We start from the raw sequence: 19,531 nt of genomic DNA, 5'->3' as shown, positions 1-19,531 counted from the left end.
CATTTGGCTGCTCTGGGTCTTAGTTGCAGCATGTGGGATCTCTTGGTTGCGGAATCTAGTTGGGAATTTCTTAGTTGTGGGCTCTAATTCCCCAACCAGGGATCAAACCCAGGCCCCCTGCATTGGGAGTATAGAGTCTTTGCCACTGGACTGTGGGGGAAGTCCCCCGAAGATTATGTTTTTTAAAAGATGATGTTTTTTTTAAAGTAGAAGCATAAGCTCTAACTTAAGCAATATGAGCTTCTTTTCTATTAATTTAGGAGAGAAAAGGAATTGGCCTTTGTACACCTTAACCTTCCCTGTTGCACCTGACATAGGATCCACTCTTTGGGCCTCAGCTTTCCCTTCTGTACAATGGGCACAATGATTCCCACCGTTTACTTCTGTTCTGACATTCTGTGTCCTCACTGAGGGGGGATGATGAAATGGACTGATCAGCACTATAACTGGGGGTGAAGAAGATTTCTTTGAGCAAATGGTAAGGCTCCAATCTAACTGCGTCCTGAGGTGGGGGTTGCAGCTGCTACTGACCAGAAAGGAATCCAGTGAGAAGGAAGGGCCAGGGGCAGGACAGTCTGGCTGTCTTGAAGGACTCACCTATCAGTGTGTAATTAAATTTTCCCGACTTCTGTTGTTTTGGTCACCAGGGGTCTTTGCAAAGCCTTCATTACTTTCCAATTGTCTGATTTTCTTTTCTCCTTTTTTTTTTCCCTGTTACCTTCAGACTTTGAAATTATCTCAGTGACTCAGCCATTTGACTTCTTATTAATTCCAGGATCCTGTGTCCTATCTGTCCATTTTCCTTCCTGTTTTTCAGAAGCCTGGCTTGTACTTTAACTCTTCCCAGCAGCCACAAATTAAGGCACCGTCAGTGACTGCCTGCTGCCTTCACCTCGAAAGTATTGTGGTCCTGGGTCACCTTCCACTCGTCACAGTTCCTGGGCTGAGAGTTCAAAGTCCCGTTTCCAGAGTGGAAAGAGAATTCCAAAGTTTCTGCATATCTTCTAAAACAAAATCCCAAACAAACAAAAACAAGATCCCAAATAAAGCAGATTAATTGAATATCACAAACTGTGACTAATAAGTTAAGTCGAAGAATTTCAAGGACGGAAAGGACTCCAGAGTTTGTCCACAGCTGTGCTTCTCTCCACCATATTATCTCCAAAAGTTGGCCACTGAACGTGTGCTTGGATGCCTCCCATGATGGAGTGCTCACTTCTTCAAAGGCAAGCAACTCCACCTTTAGACCTCTCCACTGGCCCTGGGTTTAATGCTTGGGTCCTCACAAAAGAAGCTCCTTCCCCCTCCTTCTGTAACAACCCTGCAGGTATTTAAGGACAGGTATAACCACTCTCTCTCCACCCCTATCACCACCTTGGGTTTTCTGTTCTCTGAGAAGCACCCAGCCCCAAAACCTTTAAGTGTGTCTTAAGAGGCTGATTCCAAATCACAGCTCCTGGAATTGCCTCTAGAATTGAGTAGCTGCCAGGGACACTGATGATAATTGCTTAAGAGGCCACAGGGACACATTTCTTCCCCTCCCAGTCCTTGACTTTCTCAGGTTTCCTTGATCCGGTTTGTAACGATCTCATCCTGGTGAAATGCAAACATTTGTACTGTTTCACTGCCCCTGAGATACCTGCCTGGTCTCCACACCAGAGAAGGCCATAACCCTTTGTGATCACTTAGGAAGGTACCCAAGGGCTCCTGTGGCATTGGATATACAGATGTACAGATGGAGGGTGGAAGGATGCCTCTGGCACAGGGCATCACCAACCAGTGCCTTATGGGCCAAGCTCAACATTCCAGTGTTTTACTTGGCCCACCCAGTGCTTACAGACCAGGAAATTTCTCGTAAACATCTAGGTCTCTGCACAGAAAACAAACATCACTACCAAAGGGGAAGTGATGGGGGAGGGATAAATTGGGCATATAGGCTTAACAGATGCACACTGCCATATATAAAATACATGAACAACAAGAATTTATAGCACAGGAACTACAGGGCTTTCCTGCTGGCTCAGACATTAAAGAATCTGTCTGCAATGCGGGAGACCTGGGTTCAATCCCTGGGTTGGGGAGATCTTCTGTAGAAGGAATGGCAACCCACTCCAGTATTCTTGTCTGGAGAATTCCATGGACAGAGGAGCCTGGCAGGGTACAGTCCATGAGGTCACAAAGAGTCAGACCGGAACTGAGTGACTTTCACACTCACAAGAACTGTATTCAATATTTTGTCATAAACTATAATGGAAAAGAATAGAAATATATATATATATATATATATATATATATATATTCTTATAACTGAATTATTTTGCTGTAAACCTGAAACTAACAAAATATTGTAAATCAACTATACTTCAATTTTTAAAAAATCTAGGTCTCTGGTTTCCCATAAAGCATGGGGAGTTCTATCTGGCCATCCTGAGTTGAGAGGGCAGGAGCTCTCCTGTTCACCCCAGACCCCTTATTTTTTCTCTCTTTTAAAATCTTTCTTTTTTATATTTGTCTGCATTGGGTCTTAGCTGCAGCATGCAGGATCTTTTGTTGTGGCACGTAGACTCTCTAGTTGTGGTGCTTAGGCTTCAGTAGTTGTGGCACATGGGCTTAGCTACTCCTCAGCACGTGGGATCTTAGCTCACCAACCAGGGATCAAACCCACATCCCCTGCATTGCAAGGTGGATTCTTAACCACTGGACCACCAGGGAAGACCTGACCCCTCATTTCTTGACAGCCATACTCACTTCCCTTTCTGTCTAGTCTGTCATTTTGAGGATTTCCACTTGGTCACCAGCGTTGCCACCATGATGTGGTGCTGCCTGGGGAAGAGTTACTGCTTTGCCTCTACAAGGGGCTTTCCATGTGTATCCACCTCCCCGGTCATCGCTGGCCTTCTGTCTGCATCCCTACCTATATGAGTGTTGCCAGGTGTTTCCTGACCAGGTCAGGTGCCTTTGGTCCATCCTCTGGGTCTGGCATGTGAATCTGAGCAGATGTTCTGCTGAATAGTCAGTAGGGATGGGGAAGGAACCATGGATTATCAGGGTAATCTGAGCATGAATTAACCAGTTGTCCTGAGAAAGTGTGGTCACGTGCTTCCCTAGTGGAGGCCTGGGAATCTGCAGGGCTGCTGTTGAATCTTGTTCAGCACCATCTTTGGAAACAATTTGCTGTTGTTCTTTAGTCGCTAAGTTGTGTCCGACTCTTTCGAGACCCCATGGACTGTAGCCCGCTAAGCTCCTCTGTCCATGGGATTTCCCAAGCAAGAATACTAGAGCAGGTTGCTATTTCCTTCTCTAGGGGATCTTCCTGACCCACGGATCAAACTACATGTCCTGCACTGGCAGGCAGATTCTTTACCACTGAGCCACCAGGGAAGCCCTTGGAAACAATACATTTACCAAAAATGACTGTATGAACTTCCTAGAGCCGCTGTGACAACGTATCACAAGCTGGTGGCTTTAAACAAGTTCCGGAGGCTGGAAGTCTCAAATTGAGGTGTCTTCAGGGCCTTCTCCCCATGAAAGCTCCAGGAAAGAATCCTCCTGTGCCTCGCAGCTTCCAGTGTTTGAAGGCAATCCTTGGAGTTACTTGGCTTGGAACCGTGTGGCTCCAATCTCTGCCTCCACTATCGTGTGGTTGTCTTCTCTTTGTGTGTGTCTGTGTTGGACTAGGGCCCACCCTAACAAACTCATATTAAATGAATTACATCTACAAAGACCCTCATTCCAAATAATTGCAGATTCTGAGTACTTAGGGTTAGGACTTTAACATGTCTTCTTTGCAGGGGGGATACAATTCAACCCACAACACGTACCAAGATCTCTTCCACTTCTAGCCATTGCTGTTTTCCAAGCTGATGACTGAACGATATCCTCAAAGGCAAAGGCAATTGAAATGTTGCCATGAATGACCCAAGACTAACAGGGCTCAACAGCCTACATTGGTCCACCCAGAGGTCCATTAAGGGGAGGTGTGGATGCCAGATGCAGGGTTTCCTTCATCTCATTTAATCTGCATGCTGCTGTTCTGGCCAGGACACCTGAGCATGCGTGGTGCTAGGTAATGCACCAGCCTCTCTGGGCAGTCTGTGATTTGGTTCCAAAGCTCAGGACCCTGAGATTGTCATGTACTTTCTCCTCCCTGCATGCGTGCATGCTAAGTTGCTTCAGTCATGTGCAACTCTTTGCAACCCTATGGACTGTAGCCCACAAGGCTCCTCTGTCCATGGGATTCCCCAGTCAAGAATACTGGAGTGGGTTGCCCTGCCCTCCTCCAGGAGATCTTCCTCACCCAGGGATCAAACTCACATCTCTTGTCTCCTGCAGTGACAGGTGGGTTCTTTACCACTAGTGCCACCTGGGAAGCCCTTTAATATTCTGAGTTGTTTCAGATGGAGCCTGAAAGCTTTCTGGATCCTAGGCCTCTGGTGGTATCTGAATTGAAGGTTGGTCTTCTTTATGTGATACAGCTTCGAACCAAATCCATTCAGCTCAGATGACATCATATGATATTTAGATTTTTTTCCTCTGGTACACCAGTTATAAAAATAATTAAAATTTGACTCCTATTGGAATGGATTTATTAGTGAATGTGGGGGATAAACAGGAAGCCATTGCTTAGCTTTCCTTTATGATTCAAGGGGGAAATAATAATTGGTTTGTTGAAAGCCCTAGGAAATGAGCTTGATTTTTTTCCCCCCTAGTTTGGAGTTCTGGGGTTCATGTCACTGAAGTATCCCTTTTAACAAAACTGAAAAGCATGCTTGTTCTGAGGAAAGGAATTCATACTCAACAGAAAGACATAGTAATACTCAAGGCTGCTGCTGCTGCTGCTAAGTTGCTTCAGTCGTGTCCGACTCTGTGCGACCCCATAGACGGCAGCCCACCAGGCTCCCCCGTCCCTGGGATTCTCCAGGCAAGAATACTGGAGTGGGTTGTCATTTTCTTCTCGAATGCATGAAAGTTAAAAGTGAAAGTGAAGTCGCTCAGTCGTGTCTGACTCCGTGTCTGACTCCGAGCGACCCCATGGACTGCAGCCTATAAGGCTCCTCTGTCCATGGGATTTTCCAGGCAAGAGTACTGGAGTGGGTTGCCATTGCCTTCTCTGAATAACACTCAACAGACCTCCACTTTCCCACCCCTACCCCCCATCCAAACTACATTAATAGCTGTTGTTTGGCCCCACCGGGGATGAATCAGAGAGCGTCCCTTCGTTCCCTTCGGCTGCTGCCTGGAGGGAGAATGAGCACCCATCTCTCCCATTCCCCCTGGTTCTACCTCTGCCTTTCTCCACGCATCTGCACAGTGGGTGTCCCAGGACAGGAGGACAACATAGGCAAGATCTCTGCTAAGCTCTGAGATCCCTGGGAGGAAAATACCAGATTATATCCACCCGAGTCTCCAGCTTTCCCAAAGCTCAGACAGTAATGTCAGCTTTCAAGGAAATACTTTGTATTTGCATAGGATGTTACACTTTGCAGGGTTTTCTCTTGCTCTCTCTCACATGCCCTCTCACGCCTGCTCTTTCTGTCTCCGCTCGTCTCTCTCTCTCTCTCTCTCTCTCACACACACACACAGTCTGGTCTGAACTGATTCACAAAATCTCAGTGACTTTATGCAAGTGAAGTAACAGCCCCTTTTTACAAATAAAGAAACTGAGTCCCAGAGAAGGTGAGAGATGTGACAATATGTCAGAAGGGAAGCCCCTCATAGCTCAGTTGGTAAAGAATCCTCCTGCAATGTGGGAGACCCGGGTTCGAGTCCTGGGTTGGGAAGATCCCCTGAAGAAGGAAATGGCAACAAAACCATGGGCAAAAGAGCCTGGCAGGCTATAGTCCATGGTGTTGCAAGAGTTGGACATGACTTAGCGACTAAATCACCACCATTATAAGTGAGCTCAAGGCAGAAAACGGAATCATTCTCCAAAATGTCCTCTAGGGGCCAGACAGCTGTAGAACAAGACCTGTGATCTGGTTCCTTCACTTCTGAGCCATTCATGATTTACATTTGAATGTTCCCACAACTGTCCTGCATTTGCCAAACTAGCTAGTATTGCCTGTGGTGCAGGCATTGCAGGGCGATGATGGGCAAGGGGGAGTTTTGGCAGATTTAAAGGCTTTACAAGCTTGACTAGCTTACAGCTAGTAAATTACCAGATTTACTAGCTGGTTGGGTTTCTGTTTACACACAGTTTAAACAAAGAGTGAACCTGTCACTGGGGAAAGTGACAGGGCATCTCTTTGGAGATTTCTATGCTTTGTTTCTTCATCCAGAAACTCTGAAGTTGAGAGTATTCAGTTACTTATTCGTCCAGAAATAACATGTCAGAGTTGAGGAAGTCACGCAAGGCCTCTAAATGTGGCAGAATTTGGACAAAGAGGAAATATGATGTGTGAAGGTAACATTGACACAGTATGAGAGGGTTGGGGGATTATTGAACAAATGTTGGGTTTTATTGCAGGTTGAATCTACTGTCTGAGGAAATACTTGTGCTCAAATAAATTTCCTCCATCAGAAATCCATTTTAGCCCCCTAAACTTTCCCTTGTTCAATTTGTTTGACAAATCATTTGTTCTCCTCCAGTTTGTGAGTCTAAAAGGAAAGTAACCCTGAATAGGGTGAAAAGTGATTTCAGCAGTCCCTGCCAACGCTGTTCATAAGGCCTGTGTTTACCTTTCAAAGGAAATTGCTTTTCCCCAACAATGGTGCTGCACACAGAGATTTGGCTTCAATTCTCTCAACTTAAGGGCTTCCCTGGTAGCTCAGAGGTAAAGAATCTGCCTGCCAGTGCAGGAGACACAAGAGATGCGGGTTCAATCCCTGGACTGGGAAGATCCCCTGGAGGAGGACATGGCAACCCATTCCAGTATTCTTGCCTGGAGAATCCTATGGACAGAGGAGCCTGGTAGGTTACAGTCCATAGGGTTGCAAAGAGTTGTGTCCGACTGAAGCGACTTAGCATGCATGCATCCCAACTTAATTTGGAGCACCTTCTAGTTTAAAACATTGACAAGCAGGTAACTGAATCTAAGAAACTTGGAAAAATTTGAAAATGTACATTATGAATGTTTTCCATTGAAGAAAACTGTGTGTGTGTGCGCAAAATAAGTTCAGGGGATACTTCCGGCTTTTCTACTATTAGTTCAGTTCAGTTCAGTCGCTCAGTCGTGTCCAACTCTTTGTGACTCCATGAATCGTAGCACCCCAGGCCTCCCTGTCCATCACCAACTCCCGGAGTTCACCCAAACCCATGTCCATCGAATCAGTGATGCCATCCAGCCATCTCATCTTCTGTTGTCCCCTTCTCCTCCTGCCCCCAATCCCTCCCAGCATCAGAGTCTTTTTAATGAGTCAACTCTTCGCATGAGGTGGCCAAAGTATTGGAGTTTCAGCTTCAGCATCATTCCTTCCAAAGAAATCCCAGGGCTGATCTCCTTCAGAATGGACTGGTTGGATCTCCTTGTAGTCCAAGGGACTCTCAAGAGTCTTCTCCAACACCACAGTTCAAAAACATCAATTCTTCGGCGCTCAGCCTTCTTCACAGTCCAACTCTCACATCCATACATGACCACAGGAAAAACCATAGCCTTGACTAGACGGACCTTTGTTGGCAAAGTAATGTCTCTGTTTTTGAATATGCTGTCTAGGTTGGTCATAACTTTCCTTCCAAGGAGTAAGCGTCTTTTAATTTCATGGCTGCAGTCACCATCTGCAGTGATTTTGGAGCCCCAGAAAATAAAGTCTGACACTATTTCCACTGTTTCCCCATCTATTTCTCATGAAGTGATGGGACTGGATGCCATGATCTTTGTTTTCTGAATGTTGAGCTTAGAAGTTGAATTCCAATTCAGCAATGCTTATTCAAACAACCACTTTGGAAGGAATTTAATTCTTCCCCCAACTCCAGCTCCCCAAATTATCACTCACTTTAACTTTATCCATCAGACACATTTGCTTCATCTTTCTATCAATGCAGCAAAAATGCATCCAGCAACCTGTGAAGCTACCTACTGGGAAAATCAGTCTGGGTTAAAACTTACTAATGTTAAGAATATGAGAGTATGTCATTAAGATTATATGAACATCAACAGGATAACACAGGAATATTAAGAACAAATTTATTGCAACAAATTCAACAACTTAAGTAATATATATAAATTTCCTGCAAAATACGACTTATATTGACTTCACCAAATGCTGGTGAGAATGTAGAGCCATCAAGGTTTTTATTCATTGCTGAGGGGAATGTAAATTGGCACAGCTACTTTGGGAAAACGTTTTACAGTTTTATGCTTCTGGTGTCAAATTTCAAAACTCTTTGCCTCTCCATAGAGCACAAAGATTTTCTCACACATTTTTCTCTGAAACTTTTATAGTTTTGCATTTTACATTTAAATCTGTGATCGCTTTGAATTAGTCTTTGTAGAGGGTGTGAGATTTAAATTGAATTTCATGTGGTAACATGCAAGTAAATTAATTACCTGTCAGAATAAAACTCAAAACTCTGTTAAGCATAATAGCCAAGTCTAGACACTCGATAAGGTGGCATTTATAATGTACAGGATAAACTGTACACATTTGTGTACATAAAATAATTTGCATAAAGACATGTAAAGAAGGAAAATATGATCCATTACTTGGAGAAGAATCAGCCAATGTAAATAGACTCAGGAATGACACAGATGATGAAATAGGAAACAATGACTGTAAAACTACTACTAATATTATAAATATATTCCAGACGATTAAGAAATCTGTGAACATAATGAGGGGACAAATAAGGATTTCTCATTAGCCAAGTGGGCTTCCCTGGTGGCTCAGTGGTAATCCACCTGACAAACAGGAGACGCAGATGATCCCTGGGTTGGGAAGATCTCCCGGAGAAGGAAATGGTAACCCACTCCAGTATTCTTCTGGGAAATCCCATGGATGGAGGAGCCTGGTGGGCTACAGTCTGTGCTTGGTCACTCAACTGTGTCTGGCTCTTTGCAACTCCATGGACTGTAGCCCACCAGGCTCCTCTGTCCATGGGGATTCTCCAGGCAAGAACACTGAAGTGGGTTGTCATGCCCTCCTCAGGCTACAGTCTATGGGGTTGCAAAAGAGTCGGGCGCTATGTAGCAACTAAACAACAACAAACTAGCCAAATAGAAACTAAGAAAAGAACCAAACAGGACTTCCCTGGTGGTCCAGTGCTTAAGACTCCAGGCTCCCAGTGAAGGGGGCATGGGCTCCATCTTTGTCTCAAAACATGTAAAAGAACTGAAAGTTTTACAAAAAGTTATCAGAGGAGGATTTTTTCCCCCAATCTAGAACCCAGGCCAGGACAGAAAAAATTTCCTCAGTCTTTATTTACCAGAAGATGAATTTTTTTTAATTCATTCTTTTACTGAGAGTAGCCCTTCAAGATCTTTTTTTTTTTTCTTCCCCGAGATCTCAGTTCCAAATCCCCACATCATATAAATACCTTTTGTCTCCCATAGCCACAAAATACAACCCTCCTGGTTATAAAGATTGCTGAATGCCCCCACATCAATGGTAACTCAAGCCTTCACACAGTTCCAGAGTCCAGCTCTGTTTTCATTTTTGACTTCTGAGCATTTCCTTTAGTTTTGTGCATGCTCAGTTACACATTTCAAATATGTTGGTGACATTTTGCTTAACATTCTAGGGGTTTTGAGGCCAGAGGGTTCTCAGATTATCTAGTTTCCATGCTTCTGGAACCTTTAATTTTTTACTTATTTTATGGGTTCAGGTTACATTGGCCTAATCAAAAGTTCCCTCACTTAGAGCCAGGCAGCCTTGGGTTTGAATTTCAGCTCCTGTACTCACCAGTTAATATAACTCCGAGCAAGTGACAAAACCTCTCTGAGACTTATTCTCTACATGAGTTTTAAGGATCATAATCCCAGGTTTTCAAAGTTTGTTGTAAAGATGATCTCTATTCTAAATACAAGGCACAGTAAGTGAAAGATACAGTTATCATTATTCATTCTTCAAGTACTGAGTGTTCACAGGTATATCCTCTAAGTGCTAGGAATAACAGACAATAAATACATGAATAATATATTATATAAACATTGAAATATATATATATTTGTTATACATATATATATATATATATATATAAACAAAACCCCCAGAAGTTTAAGTGCACTAATAAAAAGAGTAATAAGAAGAGAAGTGAAAAGCAAAGGAGAAAAGGAAAGACATAAGCATATGAATGCAGAGTTCCAAAGAAAGCAAGGAGAGATAAGAAAGCCTTTCTCAGCCATCAGTGCAAAGAAATAAGAGGAAAACAAAAGAATGGGAAAGAATAGAGATCTCTTCAAGAAAATTAGAGATGCCAAGGGAACATTTCATGCAAAGATGGGCTCGATAAAGGACAGAAATAGTATGGACCTAACAGAAGCAGAAGATATAAAGAAGAGGTGGCAAGAATACACAGAAGAACTGTACAAAAAAAAGCTTCACGACCAAGATAATCATGATGGTGTGATCACTCATCTAGAGCCAGACATCCTGGAATGTGAAGTCAAGTGGGCCTTAGAAAGCATCACTATGAACAAAGCTAGTGGAGGTGATGGAATTCCAGTTGAGCTCTTTCAAATCCTGAAAGATGATGCTGTGAAAGTGCTGCACTCAATATGCCAGCAAATTTGGAAAACTCAGCAGTGGCCACAGGACTGGAAAAGGTCAGTTTTCATTCCAATCACGAAAGGTAATACCAAAGAATGCTCAAACTACTGCACAATTGCACTCATCTCACACGCTAGTAAAGTAATGCTCAAAATTCTCCAAGCCAGGCTTCAGCAATATGTGAACCGTGAACTTCCAGATGTTCAAGCTGGTTTTAGAAAAGGCAGAGGAACCAGAGATCAAATTGCCAACATCCGCTGGATCATCAAAAAAGCAAGAGAGTTCCAGAAAAACATCTATTTCTGCTTTATTGACTATGCCAAAGCCTTTGACTGTGTGGATCACAATAAACTGTGGAAAATTCTGAAAGAGATGGGAATACCAGACCACCTGACCTGCCTCTTGAGAAACCTATATGCAGTTCAGGAAGCAACAGTTAGAACTGGACATGGAACAACAGACTAGTTCCAAATAAGAAAAGGAGTACATCAAGGCTGTATATTGTCACCCTGCTTATTTAACTTATATGCAGAGTACATCATGAGAAATGCTGGGCTGGAAGAAGTACAAGCTGGAATCAAGATTGCGGGGAGAAATATCAATAACCTCAGATATGCAGATGACACCACCCTTATGGCAGAAAGTGAAGAGGAACTAAAAAGCCTCTTGATGAAAGTGAAAGTGGAGAGTGAAAAAGTTGGCTTAAAGCTCAACATTCAGAAAACTAAGATTATGGCATCTGGTCCCATCACTTCATGGGAAAGAGATGGGGAAACAGTGGAAACAGCGTCAGACTTTATTTTTCTGGGCTCCAAAATCACTGCAGATGGTGACTGCAGCCGTGAAATTAAAAGGCGCTTACTCCTTGGAAGGAAAGTTATGACCAACCTAGATAGTATATTGAAAAGCAGAGACATTACTTTGCCAACAAAGGTCCGTCTAGTCAAGGCTATGGTTTTTCCTGTGGTCATGTATGGATGTGAGAGTTGCACTATGAAGAAGGCTGAGCACCAAAGAATTGATGCTTTTGAACTGTGGTGTTGGAGAAGACTCTTGAGAGTCCCTTGGACTGCAAGGAGATCCAACCAGTCCATCCTAAAGGAGATCAGTCCTGGGTGTTCATTGGAAGGACTGATGCTGAAGCTGAAACTCCAATACTTTGGCCACCTCATGCGAAGAGTTGACTCATTGGAAAAGACCCTGATGCTGGAAGGGATTGGGGGCAGGAGGAAAAGGGGATGACAGAGGATGAGATGGCTGGATGGCATCACTGACTCGATGGACATGAGTTTGAGTGACCTCCGGGAGTTGGTGATGGACAGGGAGGCCTGGCGTGCTGCAATTCATGGGGTGGCAAAGAGTCGAACAAGACTGAACAACTGAACTGAACTGAATAAAAGGAGTAAAGGATAAAGCAGGGAGACCAACAAAGGCAATGCTTTGCAATAGTTAGAATGAAGGTCCTAAATGCTCTACTTCTGGCTTTATCCTCAAGTCCCTCAAACTCTCCTTTATTCTGCATTTACTTTGTTCTGAGAGCAGAGATGTGACTGAAAAGGCTGCTGCAGCAGAGGGACCCATGAGAACCAGAAAATGCACTCTCCATCACTGCCCACAAAGGAAAAAGTTTACTGTAGTATCTGGACATTCACCTCATCTTTGGTACAGTAACTGGACTGTTCCTATAGGAAGGTTTCAGGATTTTCAGCTGACCTATCCTGGGCCACAAGAAGGGGTTGGGAGGGTTTCCTTGGGTAGGCTGTGGTTCGCCAATCTTTTTCAGCCACTGCTTGGAAGGAACCATTCTGAACCACCTCTGTTTCTCTTTAAGAACTAAGTCAAGATTTCCCACAAGGATGAAAATAAATGGCAGATGTTCAACCTACAAATTTTATAAATCAGGCAGCTTTACTACTTTATGTAAATTATTGGAAGCATGACCTTTGGAATCAAGACAAAATTGGGTTTAATTGCAAGCTCTATCATTTAATGAATGACTTAGGGGTAGTTCTCAATTTTGTTTAATAAAACTAGGGACAACAATACCTTTGCTTCATTGAGTGTTTAAATGTGTATTTGCTTGTAAATCACTTAGCATAATGCCTGATACATAGTAAGGACTCCAAATTGGTATTATTATTACTTATTGTAATAATTAGTAAGTCTGTTACTTTCACAAAGGGAAAAATTCTCTTAAAAAGATGAAGCCTACTTACCTTTAAAAGATATGAACGTGTAAACTACTACGGGAAGTTAGAATTACTCTACGGTATCTAGGATAATAATTCAATTTTTTCCTGTAATGAAATTAGTTTAAAATAAAGTTAATAATTGTAAAATCTTTAGGAAATTTTTCACTTTATTATTCAGAAAGTATAAATAAGCCCCTTAGCAAACTATTCATAATTCAAAACTTATCATGGAATATAGAATTAGTTATTTTTAATAGTCCCAAGATGAAAATGAAACTCATAGTTTCAAAATCTGAAGTATGATCACATGATTATGTTACAGTTATCTGAAGGAACCTTAGGCATACATTTTAAAATTTACATTTCCAGAGAATTTTAAGGATACTGGAAAATGTTACATTGCAAGTGGAATAGTAGGATATAAACAGCATATACATTGTTAATGATATGTATACAAGATATGTATGTTGGATATATGTTAAGAACTTCATGACGGCCTTTCCCCTCTATCAACTCACAGCATGGCATTGACAGAATACTCTGGTCTAACAACTGAGCAAAAAAATGGCAAAGTCAATCCAAGTGAACAGAAAAGAAAAAAAGAATTATAAATACATCTGCATTCCTAGGAAAGGGCTTCTTACTAGTATCTTTTTATCCTCTGTAGTGATACCCTTATAAGGATTCCACAAGGACCTTTGTGGTGAGGAGCCCATGTATTCTAATAGAGTCAGTGGTATATCAATTAACTGCCATCAACTAACCACCTTGCATTTGTAACAGTCTGAAAGGGAGAGTTCCTGAGTCTGAGAATCAGATATCCATACTGCCGTGCTTCATACAGATAGCACACCATACATCTTCTAAAAGGGGCTCTTTTAAATCTCCATTAGGGGTAGTACTGCCAGCGATCCTATTCAGCCTTGCAAGACTCTAAAAACAGTGGCAGAAGATAATTAAATATACATAAAGCAAGCAACTTGCACTGTAAACATTCAATGTGTCGTTATCCTTCAATAGAACTGTTCTGATTGAAAGTTTTATGGTGTATAAGTCTTAGGATCTAGTATTTCTCATTCAAAGAGTAACTTGGGTCTTTCAAACTATTATATAAAAGCACAGTGCATTTAACTGATTTAATGAAATTTAATTGCTTAACTTTAAATTCTAAGAGAAGAGCCGCTTTGAAGAAAATCTTTGTTTAGATGGCATAAAAGCAGAGGCCTAGTTGGTAGTAATACTAACGGTAATAACTTGTGTTATTACATACGCTCCATCAGTCAAAAGTCAACTTTAGGAATACTAACTATTGCTGCTTTGGCTAAAATTTGAGTCATTTATTAGAGTAAAATTATGTGTGATATTTCATAAGGCTTAAATGCAAACAAAATTGATCACATTCACAAATATACAAACTTACATTCAAACCATATTAAAAAAGTATATTACATTTGAGACAAAAATGGCAAAACCAGAATTTTTAATTGCCAAGAATTTTATGTAGTAAGTTTGTTCAGTAACATAATAAAAGAGGAATAGTACATTGGCAGAAGTGGAATTAAAGAACATAAATATTACTCTAAAACAGTAAAACAATGGGATCACTTTCAAGAGCCTCATAGAAAGCTTGTAATTTAAAATGCTACTTTTTCATGATTAATGGGATTAACATGTGACTTTTCCATGATAAAAATCAGGGTACCTGAGTATTATATATATATTCAATTCCATGTGATAAACAATATTATAAAGATGTACTTTCCTAATTACTTAAGCAATTGCTTTCAGCTCATTCCATTCTTTGTCTAAATAGCTTGTTGCTGCTACGGCTACTAAGTCGCATCCGACTCTGTGTGACCCCATAGACGGAAGCCCACCAGGCTCCTCTGTTCCTGGGATTCTCCAGGCAAGAACACTGGAGTGGGTTGCCATTTCCTTCTCCAATGCATGAAAGTGAAAAATGAAAGTGAAGTCACTCAGTCGTGTCTGACTCTTAGCGACCCCATGGACTGTAGCCTACCAGGCTCCTCAGTCCATGGGATTTCCCAGGCAAGAGTACTGGAGTGGGGTGCCATTGCCTTCTCCCTAAATAGCTTAAGATATGTAAAAAGTGAACAATCATACATATATACTTAAGGATGAAACTTTTTAGTAAGCATGCATGACATCTAATAAAATGGCATTTGAGGGAAATTATTGCTTAAACTAAAAGGAAAAAAATGCTAAACTCCTGCCTGGGGACTAAATAGTGATCTTGCATTAATAAAATAGGTTTTTGGATTCCCTAGCTTTTGGTGATACTTTGGAACCTTCCTATTTTTCCTGTTGATATTTCAGGCAAGCTCTCAGACGTTAAATAATTTGTGTGCAATGCAGGAGACCCAGGTTCGATCCTTGGGTCAGGAATATCGCCTGGAGAAGGGAATGACAACCCACTCCAGTATTCATTCTTGCCTGGAGAATTCCATGGACAGAGGAGCCTGGTGGGCTACAGTCCATGGGATTGCAAGGGTTGGACACAACTGAGTGACTAACACTTTTCACTTTCATTTTCTCAAATTTGAGAGGACACTTAATAAAATTCCCACTTAGATGGTAAAATATATTAATTCTAATATTATGTAAATAAAGTAAATCTGATTCACTTACTGGGCAAGTACTACATTCTAAACTACCCAACTAAAATGAAACTAAATTCTGTGGCAAACAATTTATTTTCTCATTATACAATTAATGTTACCTTCAATAAGGCAATTCCCACATAGCCTTTGGCCACAGTTGTTGTCTTTAAAACAAAGTTCTAAATCTGCAGATCTCAAAAAAAGGTATGATTTCCTTAGCAGATGGTTAAGGAAATCAACAATAGGGATACATGCTCAAGAGAATATGAGTTTTTAAGGAGTCTTTGCCAACAAAGGTCCATCTAGTCAAGGCTATGGTTTTTCCAGTGGTCATGTATGGATGTGAGAGTTGGGACTATAAAGAAAGCTGAGTGCAGAAGAATTGATGCTTTTGAACTGTGGTGTTGGAGAAGACTCTTGAGAGTCCCTTGGACTGCAAGGAGGTCCAACCAGTCCATCCTAAAGGAGATCAGTCCTGGGTGTTCATTGGAAGGACTGATGTTGAAGCTGAAACTCTAATACTTTGGCCACCTCATGCGAAGAGTTGACTCATTGGAAAAGACCCTGATGCTGGGAAAGATTGAGGGCAGGAGGAAAAGGGGACGACAGAGGATGAGATGGTTGGATGGCATCACTGACTCAATGGACATGGGTTTGGGTAAACTCCGGGAGTTGGTGATGGACAGGGAGGCCTGGCGTGCTGTGGTTCATGGGGTTGCAAAGAGTCAGACACGACTGAGCGACTGAACTGAACTGATCTAATTAACAGAGCTCTCCCTTCCAATCCCCCCACATTCAGTGATCCAAGAAACTGAAATACAAATGGAAAAGATGAATCTGTGAAATTAAAGGTATAAAATTATGCAACATTCCTCAGGCTCTTCATTCTTATTTCCAGAATGGGAAGAAACTAGAGTTAACAGAATACAACCTTATTTCTTTAGAGGAAGGTAGATGAAAAAGTGTTTATATTTAAAAATAATTTTTACAGTGTTGATTAATGCTCCTCAGTAAACAAGGGAGGTCATTTCATTTATTTGGATATGCAAACTAACTTGGAAAATCCATAAAAATACCTTTCTTACCAGTAAACCAATCAGTATAGCAAAATATCGTACAAAAGAAAAGGAATATTGATAAATACATGTGAATAGAAGCCTTTCGATAAAGAAAAATCTATCATTTTTATAAAAAACCTATCTATTTTAAACATCATCCTTACTCAATCACAAGTAAAATACTACCAATACATGCCTTTGAAATTTCAAATAAAAGCCACCGCGGTTTCCTTATTAGAAATATTTGTTTTTAGTCATCCTTCTTATCTGAGGTACTTTCTTCATGACTTTCAGGGCTGACTTTATTACTTACAACTGAGGGAGTTGCTTGGACTTCTTTTGGCAATGAAAACACGTGGCACGTCTGGAGATCTAAGTAGGTTGTAAATATCTTAGCATATTCTGGATGCTTTAGGGCAAAACTTTTAAATTCCTCTAAAAGAGTAGAAAAAAAATTCAATAAATTGAGATGAATCTTCTTTTGGCATGATGCAGATTAACACATGATCTTAATAATATAATGATTGCAAAAGTCTATTACTCAACCCTTATAAATTATACAACCGCTTTGGCAGATAGTTTTTTCCATTATCTAGTCAAGTTGAAGATATGCATACTTGATTCTCAGATAGATAAGCTAGAGGATTTGTGCATACTGTATTCTGGGAGACATGCATTAGAATGTTCACAGCAATGTTATTCATAATAGGTAAAAAATGGAAACAATTCAAATGTTTGTTAACAGTTGAAATGGAAAAATAAATCCTGGCATATTCAGAGAACATAATGCTGTACAGCAATGAAGATGAATGATTATCTGTGTTGTAACAATGTGGATAAATCTTAAAACCATAATGTCGAATGAAAAAAGCCAAATACACAAGAACACATGTGGTATGAGGCTACTATGCAAAGTTCAAAAACTTAGGCAAAACTAAAATATATTTAAAATTTGTACTTTTGTGGCGAGATGCTAAAGCAAAGCAGGCAGAGATTCCTTTTTAAGTCAGGTCAGCAGTTTCCTCCTTTAAGACAGAGGAAGGGGTTGTATTTTTGGAAGGGGTACATGGAGGCTTCTAGAGTTACTGAAAAATTCTATTTCTTGATCTGAGTGGTAGTATACAAGTGTTCATTTATAAACCTTCATTATGCTCCATGATTATGTTTTATTGTTATATATAATTTTACTATTTCTCTGTAATAAAAAATGTTTAAAAATTTATTCTCCAAGACTTTCTATTGTGCTGTGCTGTGCTTAGTCACTCAGTCGTGTCCAACTCTTTGCTACCCCATGGACTGTAGCCCACCAGGCTTCTCTGTCCATGGGAATTCTCCAGGCAAGAATACTAGAGTGGGTTGCCATGCCCTCCTCCAGGCGATCTTCCCAACCCAGAGATGGAACCCAGGTCTCCTGCATTGCAGGCAGGTTCTTTACCAGCTGAGCCACCAGGGAAGCCCAGGACTTTCTATTACTGACTTTTAAAATGATTTTAACCTTTAAAACTGGTAAAGAAATGAACCATGTTGAAAAGGTGAGCCCTGCCTGACTTATGATCAGTAAGAAAAAGTAGAGTGTACAATATAGAATAATCGTATCACAAGACCCCTCAGTCGTGGGCCTCCTTTTATCTCAGGTGTTTTGATTTGTGACATAGGTAGAGTATAGAAATTAACTTACTAAATTAACCATCAGAATTTGAACCTTAAGCCCCTAATAGTTTCTGAAATATGATGCTACCCTCAACTTTGAAATTTCTCTCTCCTTTTCTGTTAGGATAGAGAAAGCTTTATTGAACTTATATAGCAAAGGAAGCCTGGTCTTTGAATAAGCTTGCTATTTGACTCTCTAATAAAAGGCTTTTAACCCAATATCCTATTTCTATCGATTAAAAAAAATCCTCCTATAACCAAGTGTCTACTTCATGGCACATTAGAGTACCTAGCAATTCTTGATGATATAAACAGGTCTTAGTGATGAGGAAGTCACCAGATTGAGCCCAGATCATTCTCTGTAATTACAACATTATTTTGTATTAATAGACTTTATATTTCCAAATCAGGTAAGCTATTAATTATTATTTCTTAACACCCAAAATAAAGACTTATCTGCATGAGTCTATTTCAGTGATGGAGGTAAAGTAGACATTAAGTGATTTCTAAGATACATAGGCAGGAGAGTTATCTACAGAAACCATAAGCTTTAATTTTAAGACTTGTGCTCTGGTCAAAAGATGAAGGTCTCTGTCTTCTTTGGGGATGCCAGTGGCATTAAAGAGTAACTCATTTCTAGAGTGCTATGAACTGGTGATAAGTAGAATTTGGGCATTCATTTAGCTAAAGGAAAACCAAGAATAAAAACTTAAAAGATCATATTTAAATACTGTAAATGGCCACATTCATGATAAATTTTTATACCTATTCTTTCATAAAATCATATTTAAATACCTCAAACGTTCCTGCAAAAAAAAAAAGTGGGCTTGCCTAATATTGGGGAAGAGGAGATATTTTTTGTATTCTAAAAAGAAAAGTATTGAACTCCAAAAAAGCAAAGTATATTTCTATAAAAAAAAATATTAAAATCAACAGGTAAACATATGACTACCTACAAGTAATTCTCAGTATTAGCTTCCATTGAAATAATAATTCAAAATAGTTTTTCAAAATTTGGTAGCTTTGAGACTTCTTTGTGGTCCAATGGTTAAGACTTCATCTTCCAATGTAGGGGATGTGGGTTTGATCCCTGATAGGGGAGCTAATGGCACCCCACTCCAGTACTCTTGCCTGGAAAATCCCATGGACGGAGGAGCCTGGTAGGCTGCAGTCCATGGGGTTGCACAGAGTTGGACACGACTGAAGCGACTTAGCAGCAGTAGCAGCAGCAGGGGAGCTAAGATCCCCCATGCCTTGAGGCCAAAAAAGTCAAATTAAATTGTAATATTGTAACAAATTAAATAAAGACTTTGAAAATAGTCAACATCAAAAAAAAAATTTTAAAGAATACTAAAAAAAGAAAAAT

General features: G+C 40.7%; 1 protein-coding gene across 1 annotated transcript in view; it reads right to left on the bottom strand.

The window, feature by feature from the left end:
- Window positions 1–13,405: 13,405 nt before the first annotated feature.
- Window positions 13,406–19,531, bottom strand: part of LPCAT2 (lysophosphatidylcholine acyltransferase 2) — a 68,197-nt gene continuing 62,071 nt past the window's right edge. The window contains exon 14 of the mRNA XM_055551897.1: window positions 13,406–16,950. Within this exon, the coding sequence (XP_055407872.1) occupies window positions 16,766–16,950 (185 nt within the window). The 3' untranslated portion in view covers window positions 13,406–16,765. The remainder of the gene's footprint in view (window positions 16,951–19,531) is intronic.

Source organism: Bubalus kerabau, chromosome 17 (assembly GCF_029407905.1).
Source record: "Bubalus kerabau isolate K-KA32 ecotype Philippines breed swamp buffalo chromosome 17, PCC_UOA_SB_1v2, whole genome shotgun sequence".
NCBI classification, from domain to species: domain Eukaryota; kingdom Metazoa; phylum Chordata; class Mammalia; order Artiodactyla; family Bovidae; genus Bubalus; species Bubalus kerabau.
The sequence above is the reverse complement of the archived record's forward strand: the minus strand, read 5'-3'. Positions and strand labels throughout refer to the sequence as shown.